We start from the raw sequence: 22,528 nt of genomic DNA, 5'->3' as shown, positions 1-22,528 counted from the left end.
GAGGTGATGTTTGCACGATCTACCAACCCAGAAGAATGACATGGTGCATGATGAATACGAGAGCTAAGTTAGATATGCACCATCAAAACACGGGCCGCTATTATGCCAGCGCGTATTGACTTATTTTGGTGAATGTCTTACCCAGGCCCTTTAGCACCCACTCTACGGTGACTGGCACGCTTCGGTGACACTGGCCCATTGCGTGGTGAAGTATGGTCAAAATAACCCTCATGTAGGGAGGACCTCATCCAGCAGTAGATTGACAAATGTGCTGTCTCACCTCCTCTTTGTCACAGAGTGGCACAATCGCTACCCACTGAGCTATTGATACGCCTGATATTCCTTCAGTAAGTGTTTTGAATTAGCTATAATTTACCTACAAGGTGGCGCAAATTGCACATAAAAAGAAAACAATTTCAATCGTAGAATAAGTTCTGACGAATATGAAAGCAAATGAAGGTTTGAAGACCAAGCTTCCGTTTTTCTCAGCAGGCTAAGAACCACTTGAAACTGTATTCTGGTGCACGTTAAAGTTCCACCACGCACTGCTGCCACACAATGCCAGTCGTACTCAGAGCCCCGAGCTGGTGAGGGACGCGCTCCCAGAGAAGGGCGATCGCATCTTTGTTTGTAAAAGGTGAGCTCGAGATCAGCCAGTGTCGGTTCTTTTTAAAAAGGCACAGGCTACAGACATTAGCTCGTAAGCCAAGCGAAACTAAATTCACGTCTCTCTCTCTCAACACATCCTTGGTAACGTGCCTTTGTTTATACATTTTTAGAGCTTCGTTTTTTTACGGTTATTTATTTAATTGTGCACACATTACACAATGCACAGACGTCTTACAATGCAACGTCTCATGCACAGTGTGTTCCCGGGGGCTCCATGGGGTCACGTGTCACAACGCACGGCAGTCAGCTCTTACAGACGGCACACTGCTATAGAAAAAAAAACACACACAATAAATTGTGTGTGTGCTGAGTGTAACTTATTTATTATGGAGTCAGGGCTTTTGGGGCTATTGCAGCAGTGCCGTCTGGCTGGTCAAGAGATCCACCGGCGTGCCGTTTGCCGATGACACAAAGCGATGCGCGCGGCAGGTCTGGTGCCCCGTTACATCGCCGCAGGAACGTTGTCAAATTAGCGTGGCGGCTGCCCTGCGCATTTACCGGCTTACGAACAGCAAAGATCCCTGGGCGCTGTGTGCGAGTGCAGAGGCAATTACGCGCCGTGTTCGTGGCCAAATGTGCCGACAAATTAACTTGCAGTTTTCTAAATCCTCCACTAGAGGCTGTTTAAAAAAAAAGTTTGTGCGTTTTGTGGAATGTGAGATTACCCACAGAAAACACTCAAGCGCGCCTACGAGTAACGAAGCATGCTTATGTGGTCAACTGCGTTTAAATCTCTTCCTCAGCAGTGACCGTCACAGGCGTGGATCTTTTTGATCGATGTTAGTTCCTCTCTTCTCACGAGTCTGGCAAAGACGGGCGTGTGATTAATAACGGAGATATCACTCGTGTGAATGATAACTGGGATATCATTCGTGTGATTAATAACGGAGATATAATTCGTGTGATTAGTAACGGAGATATAATTCGTGTGAATGATAACTGGGATATCATTCGTGTGACTAATAACGGAGATATCACTCGTGTGAATGATAACTGGGATATCATTCGTGTGATTAGTAACGGAGATATAATTCGTGTGAATGATAACTGGGATATCATTCGTGTGATTAATAACTGGGATAGCATTCGTGTGATTAATAACGGAGATATGAATCGTGTGATTTATGACGGAGATATCATTCGCTGAGCCGAGCGTGTCTTCCTGTGTCACTCCTGAAAGTAAAACGTGTTTTCAGCCACTCTCCTGGTCTCGCCAAGTCAAGTTTGAAACTTGCGATTATGAGAACACAATCTCATATTAACATGCATTTCTCGGAAATCTAAAGGTCAATGTGGACTGTTTCATGAATACCTGCATTGGTCAGCAATAATGGTAAACCCATGTACGTGTCTTTAAACAAATCTAACATCAAGGATGCGGTAAAGAGAACATTGCTTCACCGGCGTATTGATATTCACTCGAAATGAAAATGTGTGTGTATGTTGAACTTCTTTCGTACCGTACGTAGGCAACCGTGCTAATGGGAGGTGCGGGTGAGTCTGAAAAGATTGGATATTTAAACGCTTATGAGGAATTGGCCAATGTAGGAGAGGTCCTGCAAAAGAGTCTGAGGACTGCGTGTTCCCTTCTGGGATAAATAGAAACGTTATTATTATTATGATAACTGGAAACAAAGACCCCGTAGTAATGCCGGGTCAGGAAAACTCACGGATGAATGGCCGCACATTTCCTCAATCGAGCCCCGTGGTGTACAATTACCATACATTATGAAGTCTAAAATAACAAACTTCATTACATTTGGAGTAATTTCTGAAGTGAGTTAAGGAGAAACAGTACTGCACATTAGAATACGTTAGATTATCTGAGGGTCTTTGTTCTGCAAACTAGTGGTAACAAAAAGAAACCCACGTTAAAACATAATAATGAAATAAAATTGTGGTTTATAAAAACGTAGCATTTAAAAATATGGCACGCACCCACTGACCCCGCAGAGCATGTTACTCCGAATCATGTAGCGCTGACCAATATAGCCGTCGCATTCTCACTGCATTCTCCAGCAAACAATGCTTTTGTCAGCGGCGGCGAGAGATGAAATGAAGTCCTTCCAAACACGCACGAATGCTGTGGTTTTAGCCGGGGAGGCTTTATTTTATTTCTCTCCGATAATCTGGAGAGAGAAAAAGACCCGGGGTGATTTTCCATGGCAAGTATCCCCCCCCCCGCCCCCCCGTCTTGACCGCAGCACGTGACACGCCACCAGCAGCTCCTTGTTCTCCCCCCCCCCCTCCGGCAAGAGAGCATCTCCCAGGGGTTGCGCAAACACGCGGGACGTTCCCACTGTTGGCATTGCCACCGTCACAAGCTCTCAGCAGCCACGGGACTGCTACACCGATGCGCGCCGTGGCCAGTAAACAGAACCCCTTGACTGGGTGACTCAAAAAGCCTCCGACTCCGCCGCTCTGCTACCCCGCGAAAACGCCGCTCGCTCGCTCGCTCCCTACGCCGCCCCTCGCATGCTCCGCCCTCCCCTCCATTCTCCTCCCTCAACCCCCCGTGACACAGGATGTGCCTCGATGTGCCTCTTGAAGTAGCCGCCCCAACCCCCCACCCCCTCGATGGCTCAAGGGGGAGGGCCCCACGTGTGCCTCTTCCTCGCCTCTCCCCTGCCCGCCGCGCTCGTTAGTTGCTCGCCCGGTGCGGGAGGAGACTGCTCGGCTCCGGAACATGTGCTGCTGGGGAGCTCGCGCCGTCGCAGGGCGACGCGCCTCTCCGTGTTTTTTATTATTATAGGACGCGCAAGGCCATCGGGAATACCATTTGAAACACGAGCGATGCTGCGGCATTACTTATTCACGCCCGTTGTTTATCCCACACGGCGAATAAAACCATCCCAGGTTAGATTTAATGATTATTCCCCCTGACGTGAGATGTGGGTGTGTGTGTGTCATACGCTTAATTGAATGACTGGAAATAAAATCCATGCCCTGCTCGCCAAGTGGCTTTATTCCCACAAGCCTCTTGGCCATTTCTGCAGGAAATCACCGAAGTGCAGCAGCAGCAGTAGCAGCAGCAGCAGTAGCAGCAGTAGCAGCAGCAGTAGCAGCAGCAGTAGCAGCAGCAGTAGCAGCAGTAGCAGCAGCAGCAGTAGCAGCAGTAGCAACAGCAGTAGCAGCAGTAGCAGCAGCAGTAGCAGCAGCAGTAGCAGCAGCAGTAGCAGCAGCAGCAGTAGCAGCAGCAGCAGCGTCTCCAAAGAGTGGGGCGCTAAAGATCTCGCGCTGACACCGCGGAGAGGAGCAGGCGGCTGCTGGGTGGCAATGTCACTTCCCATTAAACATTTTGACAATTTAAAAAAAAAATTCATCTCCATCGGGAACGACGCGTGTTCTTCTATTGAGGACAACACGCAGGAGCGGATGGCAGCTGCTCTCAGTTGGTCACCTCAAACATTGCACCAGCTCTGTTTTCTTTGTCCGGCAGTCATGCCGAGTGAGTGCAGGGGCATCTGATGCGCGTCTCTCTGTTTCGTGAGGATCTCTGCTCGGTGTGTTTTTTTAAGTAACACTGCAAGAGACGTGTAACTGAAAGGTCTGCGAAAAGGCCGAAATAAATAAATAAACTCATCGTCAGAGTAAATGTTTATACTGAAGTAATTTTCCGGGTCAGCCTAATTCATTACAGCAGAATTTCGCTCTGCTTCTTATAGGGTGGGCAAACATCAGGTGTGTGGGTATTCTGGTGTAAAGTATTATTTTTTAATAATGTCCATCAAGACCAAGGCAAACATTTAGGCAGCATAATGTGAATTCGCGATGAATCATCGTAATGGCGCAGGAGGCGCTTCGCAGCTGCTTCTCGGCAGCCAGGGCCGCTCGCTCGGGCCGCGCTGCCATCACGGGGACCTCCTCCGTCTCGGAGCAGCAACCCCGAGCCTCGCGAAGGGGTCACGATTTGCATAAGACGAGCCACGCGTGCCCAGAGCAATACTTCATCCAAGCTCGCGTGAACACGCGCTCACATTTCCATATTCTTGGTGGAATAAAAAAAATGACCGCGGTCATTCAAGTCTGTGTGTCTCCAAACAATAAAGCGCATCGCTCACAGGCAATGGTCTGCTGCTCGCACGCTGGAACGCAGGAACGCAATAGCGGAGGGAAGCGTAGGCGATCGCCCAGAGCAGACGGCGGTGGTGGTGGTGTTGGTGGCGGGGCTGTGTGGTGGCCGTGGTGGTGGTGGTGATCCCCGTCCGGAAAGGAAACTCTCAAAGCCAAACTTGGACATCGCCGCTTCGCTCACCGCCTCGCGTCCTCGCGGCGGCCCTCGCTCGAGGCGCGCCTGGCGGGGCTCCCTTGGAAGCGATCGCCCCGCAATGCTGCACTTGCGAGCAGCATTGCGGGGGTCAAGGTGGAGGCACGGAGGCCACGCACACAAGAATGTCCCATGAGCGATGGTTGTTAGCGTTTGGCAAGGACGGGGTGGGGGAGGGGGGGGGGTTGTTGAGGAGGGGGGTTTAAAAAACATGGACAGACCGCTCCCATTACACGGAGCCAGACTGGCTCACCTGGTGACCTCGGCCTTGTTGTGTCTACGCGGAGTTTACATTCCTCGAGTTACCTGTCTGAGCCTCGCACTCACACACACACACGGGGTACGTGCGTGTGTCCACGCGTGACTCTTGCACCCACAAGGATATATGCACACACTCACGAATAAGCACGCACGGTGTAGACTTGCACGCCACGCACCCGCGGCACACCAACTATACACGACAAGACAACAACCCCTCTGCGCCCAAGCAGCCACCCCGTACAGCCCTTTAACGCTGTCAGCGAGCACCAATTACAACTGTGCCCCATGGGGTAGTATGGCCAAACCCCGCCGCCTTTGCCCCCCCCCCCCAGCGCTGATGCTCACACACCTGGCCACGTCTTCGTTTGAGGCCGGCTTCGCAGCAACACGAGGCCGATCACCGCTGCACCCCTCCAGCAACAAGACAAAGATCCCCCGTATAGCCTCAACAGAGGGTCGGGGCAAGTGCCGTTAGCGAGCACCACACACACACACACACTGCTGCCAACTCACACGCGCGTCACAAGATACCCTTCGCTAAGCACCACGGGTCAAGAGTTGAAGGTTTTTTCTTTTAATGCCTTCTCAACTCACCTCTGTTTTGGATCTGTTGCAGCTGTAGTGTCGCTTGGCCTTGCTTACACTGTACGCAGAGAGAGAGAGAAGAGAGAGGACAGCCAGACATGTGGGAGTGAAATTACATGAAAGGTTATTTTGCTGTCAACAGCCCATCACCTGAAACTCACCCCCTGTCGGAGTCTCTGCACGGAACGGTTCGAACTTCTGCACCACCCCACAGAGGCAAATTGTGACAAATATGTTTTAAAAAACCATAGCCGTTGACGTCATCGATGTTAATTATCGCACAAACGCTTGGGGAAAAATACGAGTCGTGTGTTTGCAGAAACAATTCCGAGCGAGCATCCCTCGTTTCAGGGCCGGTGCTGGGCTGGCATCGCCGTATTTGCGTTGTCAAATGTCTCGTGAATCAACGTTCAACCACACGGCTCCTCGCCCCGCTCACACGCGTCCTGAGAAAGGGGGCGCCCCAAAGCGTCGATCTGCCTCCACACAGCAGCACGGCGCAGCTAACTCCCCCACCCCCCGCGCCTGCATATCAATGTTTGACTCACATCGTGGTTCGCTCTTGAGATTCATTTTTGTTAATTTATCAACCGCCGACCACGTCTCTGTGTGTGTTATGTCACCCACCACCTCGTGTACCGTGCCAGCCTGCAAAGGTGCTCTCTAACAGCCCTTGCCCCAAAAGTCTGTTAAACGCTACACAGGAGATCTTTTAGTTGTTGTTGTTTGCTACCAGTACACACATCGTGAATCTCCAATCGAACGCACACAATTCCAACTCGTCCCCGAGTCCCCTTGCCGAGGGATATCGCGCGAGTCCCTGCGACGTTGCAGCGCGCGTGCTGCGTGCCGGATTGTGGGCCTCCCTGAGAGTCTGCGTGCACAACCCCGGTGCGAAGAACAAAACACTTTAACGAATGCTACAGTCCACTCGCCAAAACCTCCTCCTCCTCCTCACTTGCGCGGAAGCCCATCAAGTCGAATGCTTTACGCGGAAACTCCTTCGCCGACTGATTTCTGCCGACGTCGCGCGTTGTGTGAGCGCCGGCTCGCCTGCCACACTAGCGCAGAGCAAACGAGCAGCGGCGAAAATGTTTAACCGGGAGCGTGGTGGTGGTGGGGGAGTGGTGGTGGTGGGGGAGTGGTGGTGGTGGGGGGGGGGTGGGGGGGTGGTGGTGGGGGGGGTGCAGCGGAAGAGTGGGGACAGCACGAGCGGTGCGCGTTGGGCTCGACACGCAAAGCAAGCCCCTGGAAAGCCGGTGCAACGACTGATAATACCAATAATAAGAATAATACCTTGACAAATGCAATGAATGTGTGAAGGGATTTAATCGATGTGGCCCAAGAAATTACATGAACACACACTTCACACCTCTCCAGCATAGATTAACACCCCGCTAAATGTGCCATTTCATACACGAATATTTTTGTTCACGAATTTTTTTTTTCTGATGACGTGGCATTTACAAGATGACCCCGTGACTTGAATTAGCTTCCACCCCCCCGCCCGCGCCGTGGAGCTGAGATGCGGTCGAGCAGTGGAGTTTGTGGTTCGAGCGCACAGCGTTTCCCGTCGTAGAAACGTCTCCGCCACTCGCCACTGATGGAGAATGTCCCTTCACTCGGGGGTTCCTCATCTCACAAAGGAGACCCAGGCTTGAGCGAACAAAATCCTTTCTCTGCATATTGCACTTTTTTGCAGCATTTCAATGAGCAAACTTTAAAATATATATCATCGCTAAATGTAAACGTCTTGAAGCTGGGAATCGAGGTAAAATTATTAAATCGATTTTAACGGTAACAATTGCGTTAAACGCACGGCTCCAGCGTTCCTTGTCTAAACACTGCCAAGCGCATTTCTCCATTGGTTGGCGAATGCATAAAAATAATAAGAATAATAATTGCGTGCGATTACATAGGACAGTCAAAGCGTAATAGAGGTCCATCACTTCCCGAAGAATGCTTTGTTTCCTTGGACAAAACCCAATTACACCAAAGATGTGATGCAATTGCTTACACAGTTGGCAGGCATCTGTTAAAAGCATGCAGAGTGTGGAAAATTGCTTAAAATTCCATGCTAGGGCCTTCACATCACCTCTCAGTCTCGTAAGCCTTTTTGTTAAAACATTTTCACACCGACCGCAAAATGGTCCGTTTTCTTTAACGTCCATGACTTCACTGCAGCGAGGTTTTTTTTCCCGCTCCCCCCCCCCCTCTCTCTATATTCTTCACGTTCTGATGCTCCAAAGAGAATTCCTTCTGGAGAGGTTAGCAGCAGGAACTGCTGACAGCCAGTCGCTCTTTGAGGCTCGCGAGGGTGGCACGGTGATAATCGGGTCCGGCGGAGCGCGAGAAAAATTACTCGACTTCTTAGCCGCTGTATTTCCATGCAATTAGAAACTTAATAGGAACATTGTCAATTTTCTTACACGCCACCGATGCGGTGGATTTAGCAGTCGAGAGCGGAGTAATGGAGGCTTTAGGTGGAACACTCGCGGCTCCCAGTTGCGCACCTCTAGCGATGAAATTCCCCATCGTGAGAGCCAGCAAAGTGTCGTGCAGTAAGAGCGCACACAAACATCAGCTTTCATCAGCGCTGTCAGGTAGAAAGCAAACGCTATATATTTTTTATTTACTTTTTTCTCCCACTTTTGACAAAATATCTGCCCCACCACACACCTCTCCCGTCGCTCTCTCCCACGCTTGCTCCCCCCCCTCCAACACGGCTCCACACCCACACCGAATTCTCCCCATTGCACCCACCTCCAGCCACAACTAATGCCTCCACTGGACAGCGTGCCAAAAAAAATCCACCTTGTCGAAAGGCAGACAGGCCAGATCCGAGAGGCGAAAGCTGCAATCAAATCTGCCCCTAACCCTACCCGGGCCCCCACCCCTCTCCAGACTGGCGCGCGCACACTTAACATTCCAGACACCTCGTCGTGCAGTCATTCCACTTCGTCTTGGCCCCCGGATGTTTGGAAGGCTGCCAAGGTGCCTCGTTGGGGGCGAGGTGAGGTCTGGGGGTTTGGGTTGGCGTTTAAAAGGTAGATGGGGCAGTTTTGGCCCGGGCGGTTTTCATCAACAAGTCGGGAGTGAAGGGGACGGCGACGAGCCGGGGCTCTGCGGGACGGGGATCGACGCGAACCGCGCGCGGCAATGGGGGTGGGGACTGCGAGCTCGGAGTGTGGGTCGCGGGAGCAGACTTCTGTCGCACCGCAAGCCTGCATACGGGGACTCGTTTGTCCACGATGCGGACGCCCGCATTTGTCAAAGGTTGTGGGTTTCACGGCTCTCGAAATGCAGACGCTCACACTTAGTGGAGACGGTCCGCTTTGATGGTCACGAGGCAAATTGGTTTAAAAAAAACAATCGTCCCCACAACACAAGAGTTTGGCCCCAGGTAAAATAGGGAACGTAAAAACAAAAAAACGCTTTCATTCCTCAAAAAGGCAATAAGTGAAATCCAGTGTTTGAAAAGTCATTTTAAAAAAACCCACTTTATTTTATTTTATGCATGCGGCGTGTTCCTCGCGTTAAAACGGAGAATCCTTTTAGGCGGATCTTCGAGCACGTGACCCCGATGACCCCCGACAAACCATTTGCTTGCTGCGGTATTTTGCGGCAACCTGTGAGAAATCAATAAATGGGGAAACAGTAGTTGGAAGAAACTTCCAAAATTTTTATTTGAAATGTTTCAAACAATAACAAAAAAGGAGGCTTTAAAAAAGCTAAATGAGCTATCGTTTTTTTTTGTGTTTTTCGTGTTTTTTTTGAGGACGCATTCATAACAATGGCCACAACAGCGTGCATGTTGGGTGAACCAATTTTGCATCTTTAACATTGACGGAATAAATACTCAAATGTCAGGGTAAGGAGACCTTAGGCCAACCTCTGACACCTTACAGATTTGTCTTTTAAAAAAATTGACAAAATTAAAAGAAAAAAAAACAGACATTTAAACCGCGCTTCCATTTTTAACAGAGCGCCTTGTAAGCGAAAAAAATATAACGACGTTAAAAAATAAATATAAAGTTTCATAGCAAATTACGAACATATCCAGGGTACCAAGAGAGCATTTCCATAATTACAGGGTTACTAAACAAACGAAAAAAAATTACCAAATAAAACAAAGAGGGAGATAGGCATGTAGCAAATTAACTCTGTCTCGCCATTTACAACGCTGAACTAAAAGGAGAAACAACGTATAAAACCACTGACTTAAGTGACATTTGATCACTTTGCATATGATGTTCAGTCAAAAGTACAAAAGCACCATGAGTGTTGGCAGTAAGGAAAGAAATGTAACTGAAGACGTAGCGGACACTTAGCTTACTGCATATACAACAATATCAAATATTGGAATGTAAAAAGCATGAGGGGACCAAACTGCGCTAAAAACACACCACCTATTGTTTGACAAAAGGCCTGCATTCAAATCATTTAGATGCCATATATAGAAATTATTGACAAAAACATTTGTACATCACCTACAAATTCCAAGTGACAAAATTATTTTTTCCCCATTTTTTTCGTATTATGCTTTTACAGTCGTTAAACGACACCCCCCTCCCCCCACCCGTGCCCCCCCCCCCCCACCCCGTCTGTGCAATATTTTTTGTCTGCAGCCCCCCCCCCCCCGTAATTTTAGTTTTGCCCGACCTCAAGAACGCACAGCACCACCAATGATGCTGCACGCCTTCCCCACACTGTATATTATCCTGCCAAATTAAAAAATATACCATGGCAGCCTGCGTACCACTAAAGTCCTACCAAAAAACATCAAAAAGCAATTATTATTATTTATTTTTAAAAATTACACGCCCAGTTATGGACAGCATAGTGCCAACAATGAACATCTACATCAAACAACATAGAAATAGTTACCGATAAGGACCACAGCTGTGGCGTTTCCATTGTAACTAGCATTTTTAAATATGTATAAATGCATAAACACCAAACGTACACTCTTGCTTCTCTCTCCATATATAGTTACCGGTAACAATGACACATTTTATGCAGCATTGAATTCTTAATTCTTCTGTCTCGTCACCTTACTCATATGCCTCTTCTCCGTATACTTGAATTATATTTTGCTTATTGTGATCCAAGATCAGCGACTATACTGACATGTAAAATACAGCATCTGCAACCTAGCGAGTACCAAAGTTACTGGAGAAAAAAAGGGGATGAAACGGATTCTCTCATGCAATACTATTTTTTGAAGATCCATTTTCACGTGTTCAGTCCTTAAAAGATTCATCCATAGCAAATAAGATAGTACGACAGGCTAGCTTAGAGCTAAAATTACACCAGCCGCAGTGGCCGATAAGTGCGTTTTTTTCAGTTAAGTGTTGATATCAGTAACAAACGGTCCTTTTTAAGTGACGCATTTCATTTTAGTTTACATGCTTTAATCCCTGAACAATCAGGGATGCGAAAAACAGTGCTAGGATCGACCCCTCTCTCACTCTCCGCTTGTGCTACAACTGTTTATTAATGTGATAGTCTTACAGCTTATAATTTAGGCAATCTCAAAATTAAATATCTAGCATCTCCGTGTGTGATTCCTACTGTACAAATGGCGCGTGCAGTGCTTTGCGTTTCGCGCGCACCGCTACCGAACGGGATTCCCTCGACGCAGGCAAGGCAGGATTAAAACTACAAAAGCAGTGATGAGCTCTTGCAAGCATTCATCCTGACGTATACAGTTAGCAGAGCGTGAGATTTTAATCTCGTCAGAAGAAAAAGGCCAAAAAAGCGCTTTTAAATGCGGCAGAATATTCCTGGGAAGTTCTGGCCGGTAAATGTCGTGAAGGCTCCGTTTGCTTCTGGGGAAAGACTGTTTTACAAGGCACTCGCACATTAATTTTCCGATCCCATTATTACTTGAAATGCGACCTCGACAGAGCAACGCGACTCGCTTCGGTGGACGTCTTGTAGCGCTCGTCTATTTGAAAGGAGGCTCGCAAATGTTTACTTCTATTTTGAGAGTCGCCGTCTATTTCAACAGCTTGCCGATATATTTTGTCAAATCTGTGGTAATAAGCCACTGTGGATTTGAAAAGGCGCGGAGGATTTTTGCGGAAAACTAGGAACCTGTGTGACCTGCGATCGACTGGACGCGCCACGCGGCCCCTCCGCTCTCCCCGCCGCACGTGCGACCGTTATTGCACGAGAGAGAGAAAGACGGGGGACGTCGCCGGCGCGTAGCATCGGGGACTTCTCTCACAGCCACAGAGTTGCCCAAGAGACGGTCGCGTCTCCTCCGTCCCTCCGTCTCACCCCCCCCCCCCCCACTGTCTCCCTCCCTTGCTGTTCTTGTTCAATTTGGTCCCATGGGGAGTGAATTGTTGACGATCTAAAAAAAAACAAGTTGTGCAAACTTTCTGGACAACAAATTCTTGAATGACTCGGGCACGTTAAGTTGAAAGAACGCATTAACGTTATTTATATTTGTACATTTCCCGTGTGCGTGGTGCTCACCGTTGCCATTATTGGAATTCTAAGCAGTGCTACAAAGCGAATAACCTCACTCAATTTAGTACTCAACCCACCCAGAAGTTGGCTCCACCAATTAAATATAGCTGCTTGCGTGTTGTCCTCAACGCTGGTGGGCACCATTGCAGCGACCACGCTGCCGTCGAGGTCGACTGTACGGAATGTGATACACTCTCAGGCGATATTTAAAGTCGATATTTTCGTTGCCATTTTGCAAACATTAGCCTTGACTCAAAGATAATGGCACAATGAATGAGCTTGATTTTCAAGCAACGGGATTCAAAGTCGGGTCATTCCTTGAAACGTTCGCTTGAAAGTAGAGGCGGGATTTATTTTTGTTCCCGCATTAAGTGTTTCCATTCGAGTTTCATGGCAGAAAATCAGCACAACTTTTACATTACTTTACAAGCTTCCAGCTCGCACCCAAAGCAAAGGAAATAAATAAATAAAAACGTTTGAAATATATAATTGCTGGGACGGGCGGGCGGGCGGGCAGGTGGCAGGAGGAAATGAAAAGCCCCCGCCAGGGCTGGAATGGAGTGTAGCGCGAGAGGCCGCTGTGTGTGCTCGTGCGCCTGAGAGGGCGCGTGGGGGCAAACGGCCAACACGGCAGGGGGCGGAGGGGGGCGCGGGGTGGAAGGGGGGAGCAGAACGGGTCCAGAGTTAGGAGCAGAGCAGGACGGCCATGCGGTTCTAGAGGAGTGGTGGCGGTCGATGTGGGGGGGGGGGGTGGGGGGGTTTGGAGGAACCGGGCATGGACCGGTGGAGCGGCCGGCCGATGGGCGGGCGGGCGGGAGGGAGGAAACGTCACGCCGTCCTCAACTGGTCTCCGTGTGCTCCGACTTGACTTCGTCGTCAGTGGAGATGAGCTGCTCGCCGTGCCACTTCTTCATGTGCTTCTCCAGCGTGCTGTACACGCTGAAGGGCATCTGGCAGATGTCGCACTTGTAGATCTCCTTGCCCATCTGGCCGTGCGTCTTCATGTGGCGCGTCAGCTTGCTGCTCTGCGCGCACGCGTAGCTGCACAGCTCGCACTTGTAGGGCCGCTCGCCCGTGTGCGAGCGGCGGTGCACCGTCAGGTTGCTGCCGTTCTTGAACACCTTGCCGCAGTACTCGCACGTGTCGCTGCGCCGGCCGTCCTTGGAGCTGGGACGCCCCGACAGGTTGGGCGTGCTGTTGCCGCTGCCAGTGCCGCTCTGGCCGGAGTTCATGCCGTCCAGCAGCTCGCCGGGCGGCGTGGAGAAGCGCAGGCTGCCGTTCTCCGACGAGTGTTCCGAGGAGGAGGCGAACGGGGACCGGCGAGAGTCCCCGAACCCAAAAAAAGGATCCTTGCTGAGTTGGCGCGACGCGGCGTAGCCCGCCAGCCACTGCGAGTACACGTTCTCCGTGGGCAGCATGGGCGCGGGCGGCAGCTCGAACTCCTTCTCGAGCTTGATGCGCTTGGGGTAAGTGCTGAGCGGGTTGGGGCTGGAGATGGGCGGGGGGTTCCGGGGCACGGCGGTGCCCGGGAGCTGCCCGGGCGAGAACCCTCGGCCGTTGACGGGACTCTCGGAGACGTGGTTCGACTCGGCGTGGGAGGAAGGGTCCCTGTCGACGGGGCCGTCCCTCGGCGCCCTCATCGCGTCCGGCGGGTGCTCGGGCGGGGGCGGGCACTGACGCCGCTTGCCGGCCAGGATCTGCTTGAGCGCCTCGCTGTAGTGCTGCATCGGGTTGAGGCCGACGCCGTCCATCACGTCGTTGAGCGCCAGCGGTTTGCGCTCGGCCGGCTTGCCGTTGCGCTCGTGGTCGCGGCCGCCGCTCTCCGCGTTCAGGTCGAAGGCCGAGTCTGGCCGGCCCCGGCCGCGCTCCTCTTCGGCCAGCTCCTCCTCGGCATCTTCCTCCTCCTCCTCTTCCTCCTCCTCTTCGTTGTTGTCGCCGTCGCCCTCGCAGCGGTACTTACGCTCCCTCGAGCCGCGGTGGCCCTCGCTGGCGCCCGGCTCGGGGGAGCTGGCCTCCGAGCGGCCGTCCTCCGAGTTGCCGGCGGCGCCGCCGTGCGACGGCGACGAGCCCCCGGCCGGCGAGCACGTGTGCGTCTTCATGTGCCGCTTGAGCTTGCTGGCCTGCGTGCAGGCGTGGTCGCACACCGGGCACTTGTAGGGCTTCTCGCCCGTGTGGCTGCGCCGGTGTACGATCAGGTTGCTCTGGAACTTGAACGTCTTCCCGCAGAACTCGCACGACTTGGGCTTGAGCGACGACTGCGAGGACGCGGCCGGCGAGACGGAGGCCGGCGGAGGGGGAGGGGGCGGGATGGGAGGAGGCGGGGGGAGTGGCGGGGGAGGGGGAGTGCCGAGAAAAGGCGACTTGTTCCCGGCGCCGCTACCGCCAGCCGGAAAGGGCTGCAGAAGCCTTGGCAGGGCGCCGTGTCGGCCCGGGGAAAGCGGCGGCGTCGAGTTCCCAGCAAGCTCGCGCAGCCGCCGCGAAAAATCCATCGGCAGCGGTGGTTCCATCCCAATGGGGTTCAGCCTGAGCGCCCGCTCGAAGCCGCCCGGAGGGTGCGGGTGGGCGTGCGCGTGCTGGTGCGCGTGCGCGTGCTGGTGCGCGTGCTGGTGCGCGTGCGCGTGCTGGTGGTGGTGGTGGTGGGCGGCCGCCGCCGCCAGCGCCATGCTCTCGGCGCTCAGGCAGTCGAGCCGGTGCGGGTCCAGGTGCGGCCTGGGGGGCGGCGGGCTGAAGAGCGGCGGCGTCGGGGGCAGCCGCCCGCCGGGGCCCCCCGGCGCGCCTTCCCGGAGGCCCGGGTGGTGGTCGCGCAGCACGGGGGGGCCCGAGAGGCGCAGGAAGCTGAAGGGGTTGGCGTCGGGCAGGTGCAGGCCCGGCAAGGGGGGCGGCGGAGGCAGGGGCGGGGGCTGGGCGGGCGAGTCGGGGCCGAGCGAGGGCGGCAGGCCCGCGCGCGGCGCCAGCGGGCTGATCGGGTGGCCGTTGTCCAGGTAGATGCGGAAGCCGTGCGTGTTCTGCGCGTGCCGCAGGAGGAACCAGGCCGAGGAGAAGGGCTGTTTGCACGTCGTGCACACGTAGCTGCACGGCTCGTCCTTCCCTGCGAGCGACAGCACGCACACACGCACGCACGCGGGGGCCGGAGGGCCACGGTCACCTCGGCGTCGACAGAGAGGCGGGCGCGGTAGAAACGGCCGAGTGAGATTTCATCGACGTGAAATTAAAATGCTGCGCAAATTCACCCGGCTTCACCCACGCTCCCCCCTCTCCTGTCGCCCACGTAATAATATGAATAATTATATACTCATAGATGCATCACTTTTGGTTCATTTTGTACAAGAGTAACGCTTTGTGCGGGAAAAATACTTAACCGCAGCAACATTCGTCAGATAATGAAGTGCGCCGGTGTCTGTGTGCACGGCGTGTCCGTATTCAAAATAGGTTACCGAAAAAAGGTTAATTTCTCCCCATGCAGCTTATCTGCAATTGTGAATGTGGTCATTCTATGGTAATTAACACTTTACCTTGGCAAGTTAATGCCTTCCTCTGTCTATAGGACCTCGTATTATCACCGAAAATGTAAGTGGGCGGCGGTCTATTATTTAATTTGAAAAGGCCCCTGCTAAAATGACTTAATGATGATTTGTGTTATTGTTAAAGCCAGTCAGTATTGTTGCCACGTGTGCCGTCACTTTAACCCACGGGGAAATATTGTCGCGAAAATGCAATTCTCTATGCGGAGGAGCGCTCACGACGCTGGCCCCGGCACGGCACCTCGATCGCGTACCGTTACCGCTCTTCAATTCGTGTTGCCTTCTTAAAAATGTCACGTGGTACACCGTGACAAACGGGGCACGTTTGGTTGCGTGATTTACGTTCGACGGGGGCTCGGGCGTGGCGATGAGAGGAGGATTCCCGCGGCCGGGGCCGCTGACAAACCCTCGCGGAAACCAAAACCGCCATCGGCCCTCATTGATCGTGCTGAGATAACGCGATTCCACAACGGAATCGAGTGAGCACAGCGGTTACTCACTGAGAAGTACAGGAAATCAGTTTCTATTTGCGTCGTATTTCTGCCAAGAGACACGTGCGGCAAGCGGCCAAAATTAATTTCAGAGAACCCACTCCACAATCCCTTCGCAGCAATTAATGCAATACTCATGCTATTGGGCTAATTAACTGTATATGTGGTATTTGTATCCTCAATTGCTGATAATACATTTCATATCTTGGAAAAGTGATTGAAGATATTTTCAAAAGTGTTTTAAAATGCAAAGCAAAAATCTAATTGCCTGCTGGTGGAATGCATAATGCAAAGCAGAACATTGTCCATTACCGCTGTGCCTTATTGGCCCCATCAAACTAAACTATAACCAACAGATATCATCCGAGGCATGCCGACCGTTATTGGCACGGGTTTTCAGTTGGCGGCTCGCAAAGCGTTTTAAACGGCGTTGGATACACTCTCAGCAAAGCCCCTCCCCCACCATTTAGCGTGACCAATAAAACAAACGCAACGCTTGACCACGTCGACTGCGAGGACTTAAAGACGCAAAATGATAATCCGCCGAGGACAGGGCCGCTGGGGAAACGCGGCGGAGAAGCCGCGAGCGGTCACGAGCGAAGGTGGAGGCAACCCTTGGCGCGGGTGACACGAGGCACAGCCAACCACAAACCACTCGACGTGGTGGTGGTGGCGGTGGTGGTGGTGGCGGAGAAGAAACGACTCCCGCAAAGCTGTTTCCCCCCCCCCCATCGTTGTTATTTTGACCACAGCCTCCCCCGAGCACGATGTCGCATTTCAAATTACGACACGGCGGCTTTGACTTGTTTTCTCTGCAGGTGTCCTTCTAATCGGAGGTTGGTGGCACGTGAGGAGCCTCCTCCAGCTCTGTGGGACACGGCCGCCGTTTCGCCAGCCGCGTGTCGACCGCGTGTCGGCCGCGTGTCAGTTGTGTGTCAGTTGCGTGTCGGTTGCGTGTCGGCCGCGTGTCGGCCACATGTTGTGTGTCAGTTGCGTGTCGGTTGCGTGTCGGCTGCCCGGGTAGTACGAAGGCCGCCGTGGCCTCGGCTCGTTAGGAGGTCCGATTAGCACCCCCGGCGAGAACGAAGCGGCGTACGGAAGGGCGGCCGGCCGGCCGGCCCCATCGCGGCGCCACCACTCCTACCCACGGGCACAGGGCCGTTACCAATTGCAGTGGCTGTAATTTAATTCACGCTCTGCTGCTTGATTAATTTTGATACGTTATTGTTCGTTTGTTAAAACATTATTAACCTTGACCATTAAGGAATAAAATACGATGAATTATTACATCTGAAACGTTTATCGCTATCATTGTGAGTTTCCATGCTCATTCATAACTACGATGGATTTTGACTCAAGCTTTGGCTCTGCCTATGTATTGGATTGTGGTAATCTCATGCACTGTTATAAATATGCACAAAGTGGAATTAGTCACAGAATCTGCATTCATGGACAATAAGGGAAAAAAAGCCCCCCCATTATCCATCACTATTCAAGACACCACATTCAAGCTTTGTGCGCACGCATAGAGACCCACACAAAAGACATCTTCCACAAAGGTAGAGAGAGCATCTATTCATTGTGGCGAGCGTGATTTCAGTCTTTCTATTCTGGTCACCTGTCTCTAATGCCACATCTGGTCAGTGTGAAAGATTGACCTTCACCCCTTTGGAGTCTAATGGAAAGACTATGCGAGATGAACACAAATGGGACGCACCTGCACGGGCGCGAGACGCGGGCTCACAAAGCCACGGTTTTAGCATTTCAAGTGAAAGGATCGAGAGAGGAGGGGTGGGTGGGGGGGGTGGGGGGAGAGAAATTAAGTTGAGATGGTGGCCTTGCCGACGCGCTGCCCTCTCCGGCACGAGTCGCCGAGACTCTTTGCCTAATTCTCCGCCGGTCGCACCGTGGCCCCGCAGCGGTGGCGCACCGTAACGTTTGAAAGGGGCCCGGACCTCTGACTTCGGCTTTCAATTCCGAGCAGGGCGCAGAAATCCACAAAACGGCCCCGATTTATGTTGTTATTTGCGCAGCGTCAGTTTTACGGTAAGCGCAATTAGTTTCCTCATCTGGAAAGAAAATGTCCCAAAGAGTATTTCTAATTAAAAGTTCACAGCTGATTTTTTTTTTCTGTTCTGCGTGCGTCTTAAGAAGATATCTCATAATGTCGCTTTTATTGTTTTTGTTGGTCGTGACTGAAACGAATTTCAAAAGCGATAATTAAGAAGCGCAGAACGAATGTCGCGGTTGTGGGGGGCCCCTCCGCTCGACCGGCGCTGGCGGCGCCGGCAGGAGGGCAGCGGGGACAGGGCCCCACAGACGCCAGAGCCTCGAAATTTCACTGGGCCATGGGGGCACGGACGCGGATGCGATTTGACAGCCTGCCGTGGCAAAGAGAGAGAGACTGCACCCCATGAATGATGCATGCAATTACTTTCTCCACTTAAATATACGTTGCTCGGAAGAGAACAGCCTGCAGACAAAAAGCTTTTATAGGTAACGGCTGGAGACAGCTCAAAGGGCTGGGTCGTGGTAGGCTAACTGGCTTGGGCTGTCTTGACGGAAACTGCCTTGCCATTTCTCGACTCCTTAAATGACGGCGGGAACCCCACCACGTCCTCGCGTGTGCCGCTTTGCAGCGATGATAGGTCTTTTTTTCCGTCTCATCTTTGCGTTCGCGATATACACACACACAGGTGTACCTACTAGGCAGGTGGGAAGCGGTTGACCATTACGTGGACAATATCGGTGGCACCTCGCATCCGAACCTGTGCCGAGCGCCCCCTCGGTAAATTCAGCCCCAAATTAGTAAAGTGCTTGGCGTGACGTCACTCACTAGCGCAGTGACACTCACTAGCACAGTGACACTAGCACAGTGACACTCACTAGCACAGTGACACTAGCACAGTGACACTCACTAGCACAGTAACACTAGCACAGTGACACTCACTAGCACAGTGACACTAGCACAGTGACACTAACACAGTGACACTCACTAGCACAGTGACACTAGCACAGTAACACTAGCACAGTGATACTAGCACAGTGACACTCGCTAGCACAGTGACACTCACTAGCACAGTGACACTAGCACAGTGACACTCACTAACACAGTGACACTCACTAGCACAGTGACACTAGCACGGTGACACTCACTAACAGTGACACTCACTAGCACAGTGACACTAGCACAGTGACACTCACTAGCACAGTGACACTCACTAGCACAGTGACACTAGCACAGTGACACTAGCACAGTGACACTCACTAGCACAGTGACACTAGCACAGTGACACTAACACAGTGACACTCACTAGCACAGTGACACTCACTAGCACAGTGACACTAGCACAGTGACACTCACTAGCACAGTGACACTCACTAGCACAGTGACACTAGCACAGTGACACTAGCACAGTGACACTCACTAACACAATGACACTAGCACAGTGACACTCACTAGCACAGTGACACTCACTAGCACAGTGACACTAGCACAGTGACACTAGCACAGTGATACTCACTAGCACAGTGACACTCACTAGCACAGTGACACTCACTAACACAGTGACACTAACACAGTGACACTAGCACAGTGACACTCACTAACACAATGACACTAGCACAGTGACACTCACTAGCACAGTGACACTCACTAGCACAGTGACACTAGCACAGTGACACTAGCACAGTGACACTCACTAGCACAGTGACACTCACTAGCACAGTGACACTCACTAACACAGTGACACTAACAGTGACACTAGCACAGTGACACTAACACAGTGACACTAGCACAGTGACACTAGCACAGTGACACTCACTAGCACAGTGACACTCACTAGCACAGTGACACTAACACAGTGACACTAGCACAGTGACACTAGCACAGTGAAACTCACTAACACAGTGATACTCACTAACACAGTGACACTAACTAGCACCGTGACACTAGCACAGTGACACTAGCACAGTGACACTCACTAACACAGTGACACTAGCACAGTGACACTCACTAGCACAGTGACACTCACTAGCACAGTGACACTAGCACAGTGACACTCACTAGCACAGTGACACTCACTAACACAGTGACACTAGCACAGTGACACTCACTAGCACAGTGACACTCACTAGCACAGTGACACTAGCACAGTGACACTCACTAACACAGTGATATTCACTAACACAGTGACACTAGCACAGTGACACTAGCACAGTGACACTAACACAGTGACACTCACTAGCACAGTGACACTAGCACAGTGACACTAACACAGTGACACTAACACAGTGACACTAGCACAGTGACACTCACTAACACAGTGACACTCACTAACACAGTGACACTAGCACAGTGACACTAACACAGTGACACTAGCACAGTGACACTCACTAACACAGTGACACTAACACAGTGACACTAGCACAGTGACACTCACTAACACAGTGACACTAGCACAGTGACACTAGCACAGTGACACTAACACAGTGACACTAGCACAGTGACACTAGCACAGTGACACTAGCACAGTGACACTCACTAACACAGTGACACTCACTAGCACAGTGACACTCACTAACACAGTGACACTAGCACAGTGACACTAACACAGTGACACTAGCACAGTGACACTCACTAACACAGTGACACTCACTAGCACAGTGACACTAGCACAGTGACACTAGCACAGTGACACTAGCACAGTGACACTCACTAGCACAGTGACACTCACTAGCACAGTGACACTAGCACAGTGACACTAACACAGTGACACTAGCACAGTGACACTCACTAGCACAGTGACACTCACTAGCACAGTGACACTAGCACAGTGACACTCACTAGCACAGTGACACTCACTAACACAGTGACACTAGCACAGTGACACTAGCACAGTGACACTCACTAGCACAGTGACACTAGCACAGTGATACTAGCACATTGACACTCACTAGCACAGTGACACTAGCACAGTGACACTCACTAGCACAGTGACACTAGCACAGTGATACTCACTAACACAGTGACACTAGCACAGTGATACTAGCACATTGACACTCACTAGCACAGTGACACTAGCACAGTGACACTCACTAGCACAGTGACACTCACTAGCACAGTGACACTCACTAACACAGTGACACTAGCACAGTGACACTAGCACAGTGACACTCACTAGCACAGTGACACTAGCACAGTGACACTCACTAACACAGTGACACTCACTAACACAGTGACACTAACACAGTGACACTAGCACAGTGACACTAGCACAGTGACACTAGCACAGTGACACTAGCACAGTGACACTAGCACAGTGACACTAGCACAGTGACACTAGCACAGTGACACTCACTAGCACAGTGACACTAGCACAGTGACACTCACTAACACAGTGACACTAGCACAGTGACACTCACTAACACATTGACACTAGCACAGTGACACTCACTAACACAGTGACACTAGCACAGTGACACTCACTAACACAGTGACACTAGCACAGTGACACTCACTAACACAGTGACACTAGCACAATGACACTCACTAACACAGTGACACTCACACGCACAGTGACACTAGCACAATGACACTCACTAACACAGTGACACTAGCACAGTGACACTCACTAACACAGTGACACTAGCACAATGACACTCACTAACACAGTGACACTCACACGCACAGTGACACTAGCACAGTGACACTCACTAACACAGTGACACTAGCACAATGACACTCACTAACACAGTGACACTCACACGCACAGTTACACTAGCACAGTGACACTAGCACAGTGACACTCACTCGCAGCACTCTCCCCTCCACTCTTCGAGGCTATCCAGGGGACCTTCGTCTTTGCACGCACGCGTGAGCTCACCAGGGTTGCCGAATCAAGAAATTAAATCGTAAGATTTAAAATTCCCAATGATAATAAGTAGTTATGATAAGGTCAATGAGCACTGATATGTTTATATATTATACAGTTAGTTCAGAAATAATTTTAGCCGCTGCATTGTTTAATAGAAAAGCCAACACGACATCCGGCTGCATTCAACACACGATCATTAATTTCTGGAGGGGGTGTTTAAAGAATACGCTCGGCGCTTAGACCATGAGACGTGGCGTAAACTCACAACAAACATTCCGAAACAAATAATTACCCTCACCGACGCCACAATTTATTCCCCTTCACACTTAAACCAATTTCATCATTCTCGTGTTAATTTGTGCGGCCAACACATTCGCA

General features: G+C 51.4%; 1 protein-coding gene across 2 annotated transcripts in view; it reads right to left on the bottom strand.

Annotated features, from left to right (window-relative positions):
* Window positions 1–12,971: 12,971 nt before the first annotated feature.
* BCL11A (BCL11 transcription factor A) overlaps window positions 12,972–22,528 on the bottom strand; it is a 48,398-nt gene continuing 38,841 nt past the window's right edge. For both annotated transcript variants that reach the window (XM_078596620.1, XM_078596621.1), the window contains exon 3: window positions 12,972–15,350. In XM_078596620.1, the coding sequence (XP_078452746.1) occupies window positions 13,102–15,350 (2,249 nt within the window). In that variant the 3' untranslated portion in view covers window positions 12,972–13,101. The remainder of the gene's footprint in view (window positions 15,351–22,528) is intronic.

This window comes from Lampetra planeri, chromosome 7 (assembly GCF_965212315.1).
Source record: "Lampetra planeri chromosome 7, kcLamPlan1.2.h2, whole genome shotgun sequence".
Lineage (NCBI taxonomy): Eukaryota > Metazoa > Chordata > Hyperoartia > Petromyzontiformes > Petromyzontidae > Lampetra > Lampetra planeri.
Note: the sequence above shows the minus strand (reverse complement) of the source record. Positions and strands in the feature narration are given on the sequence as shown.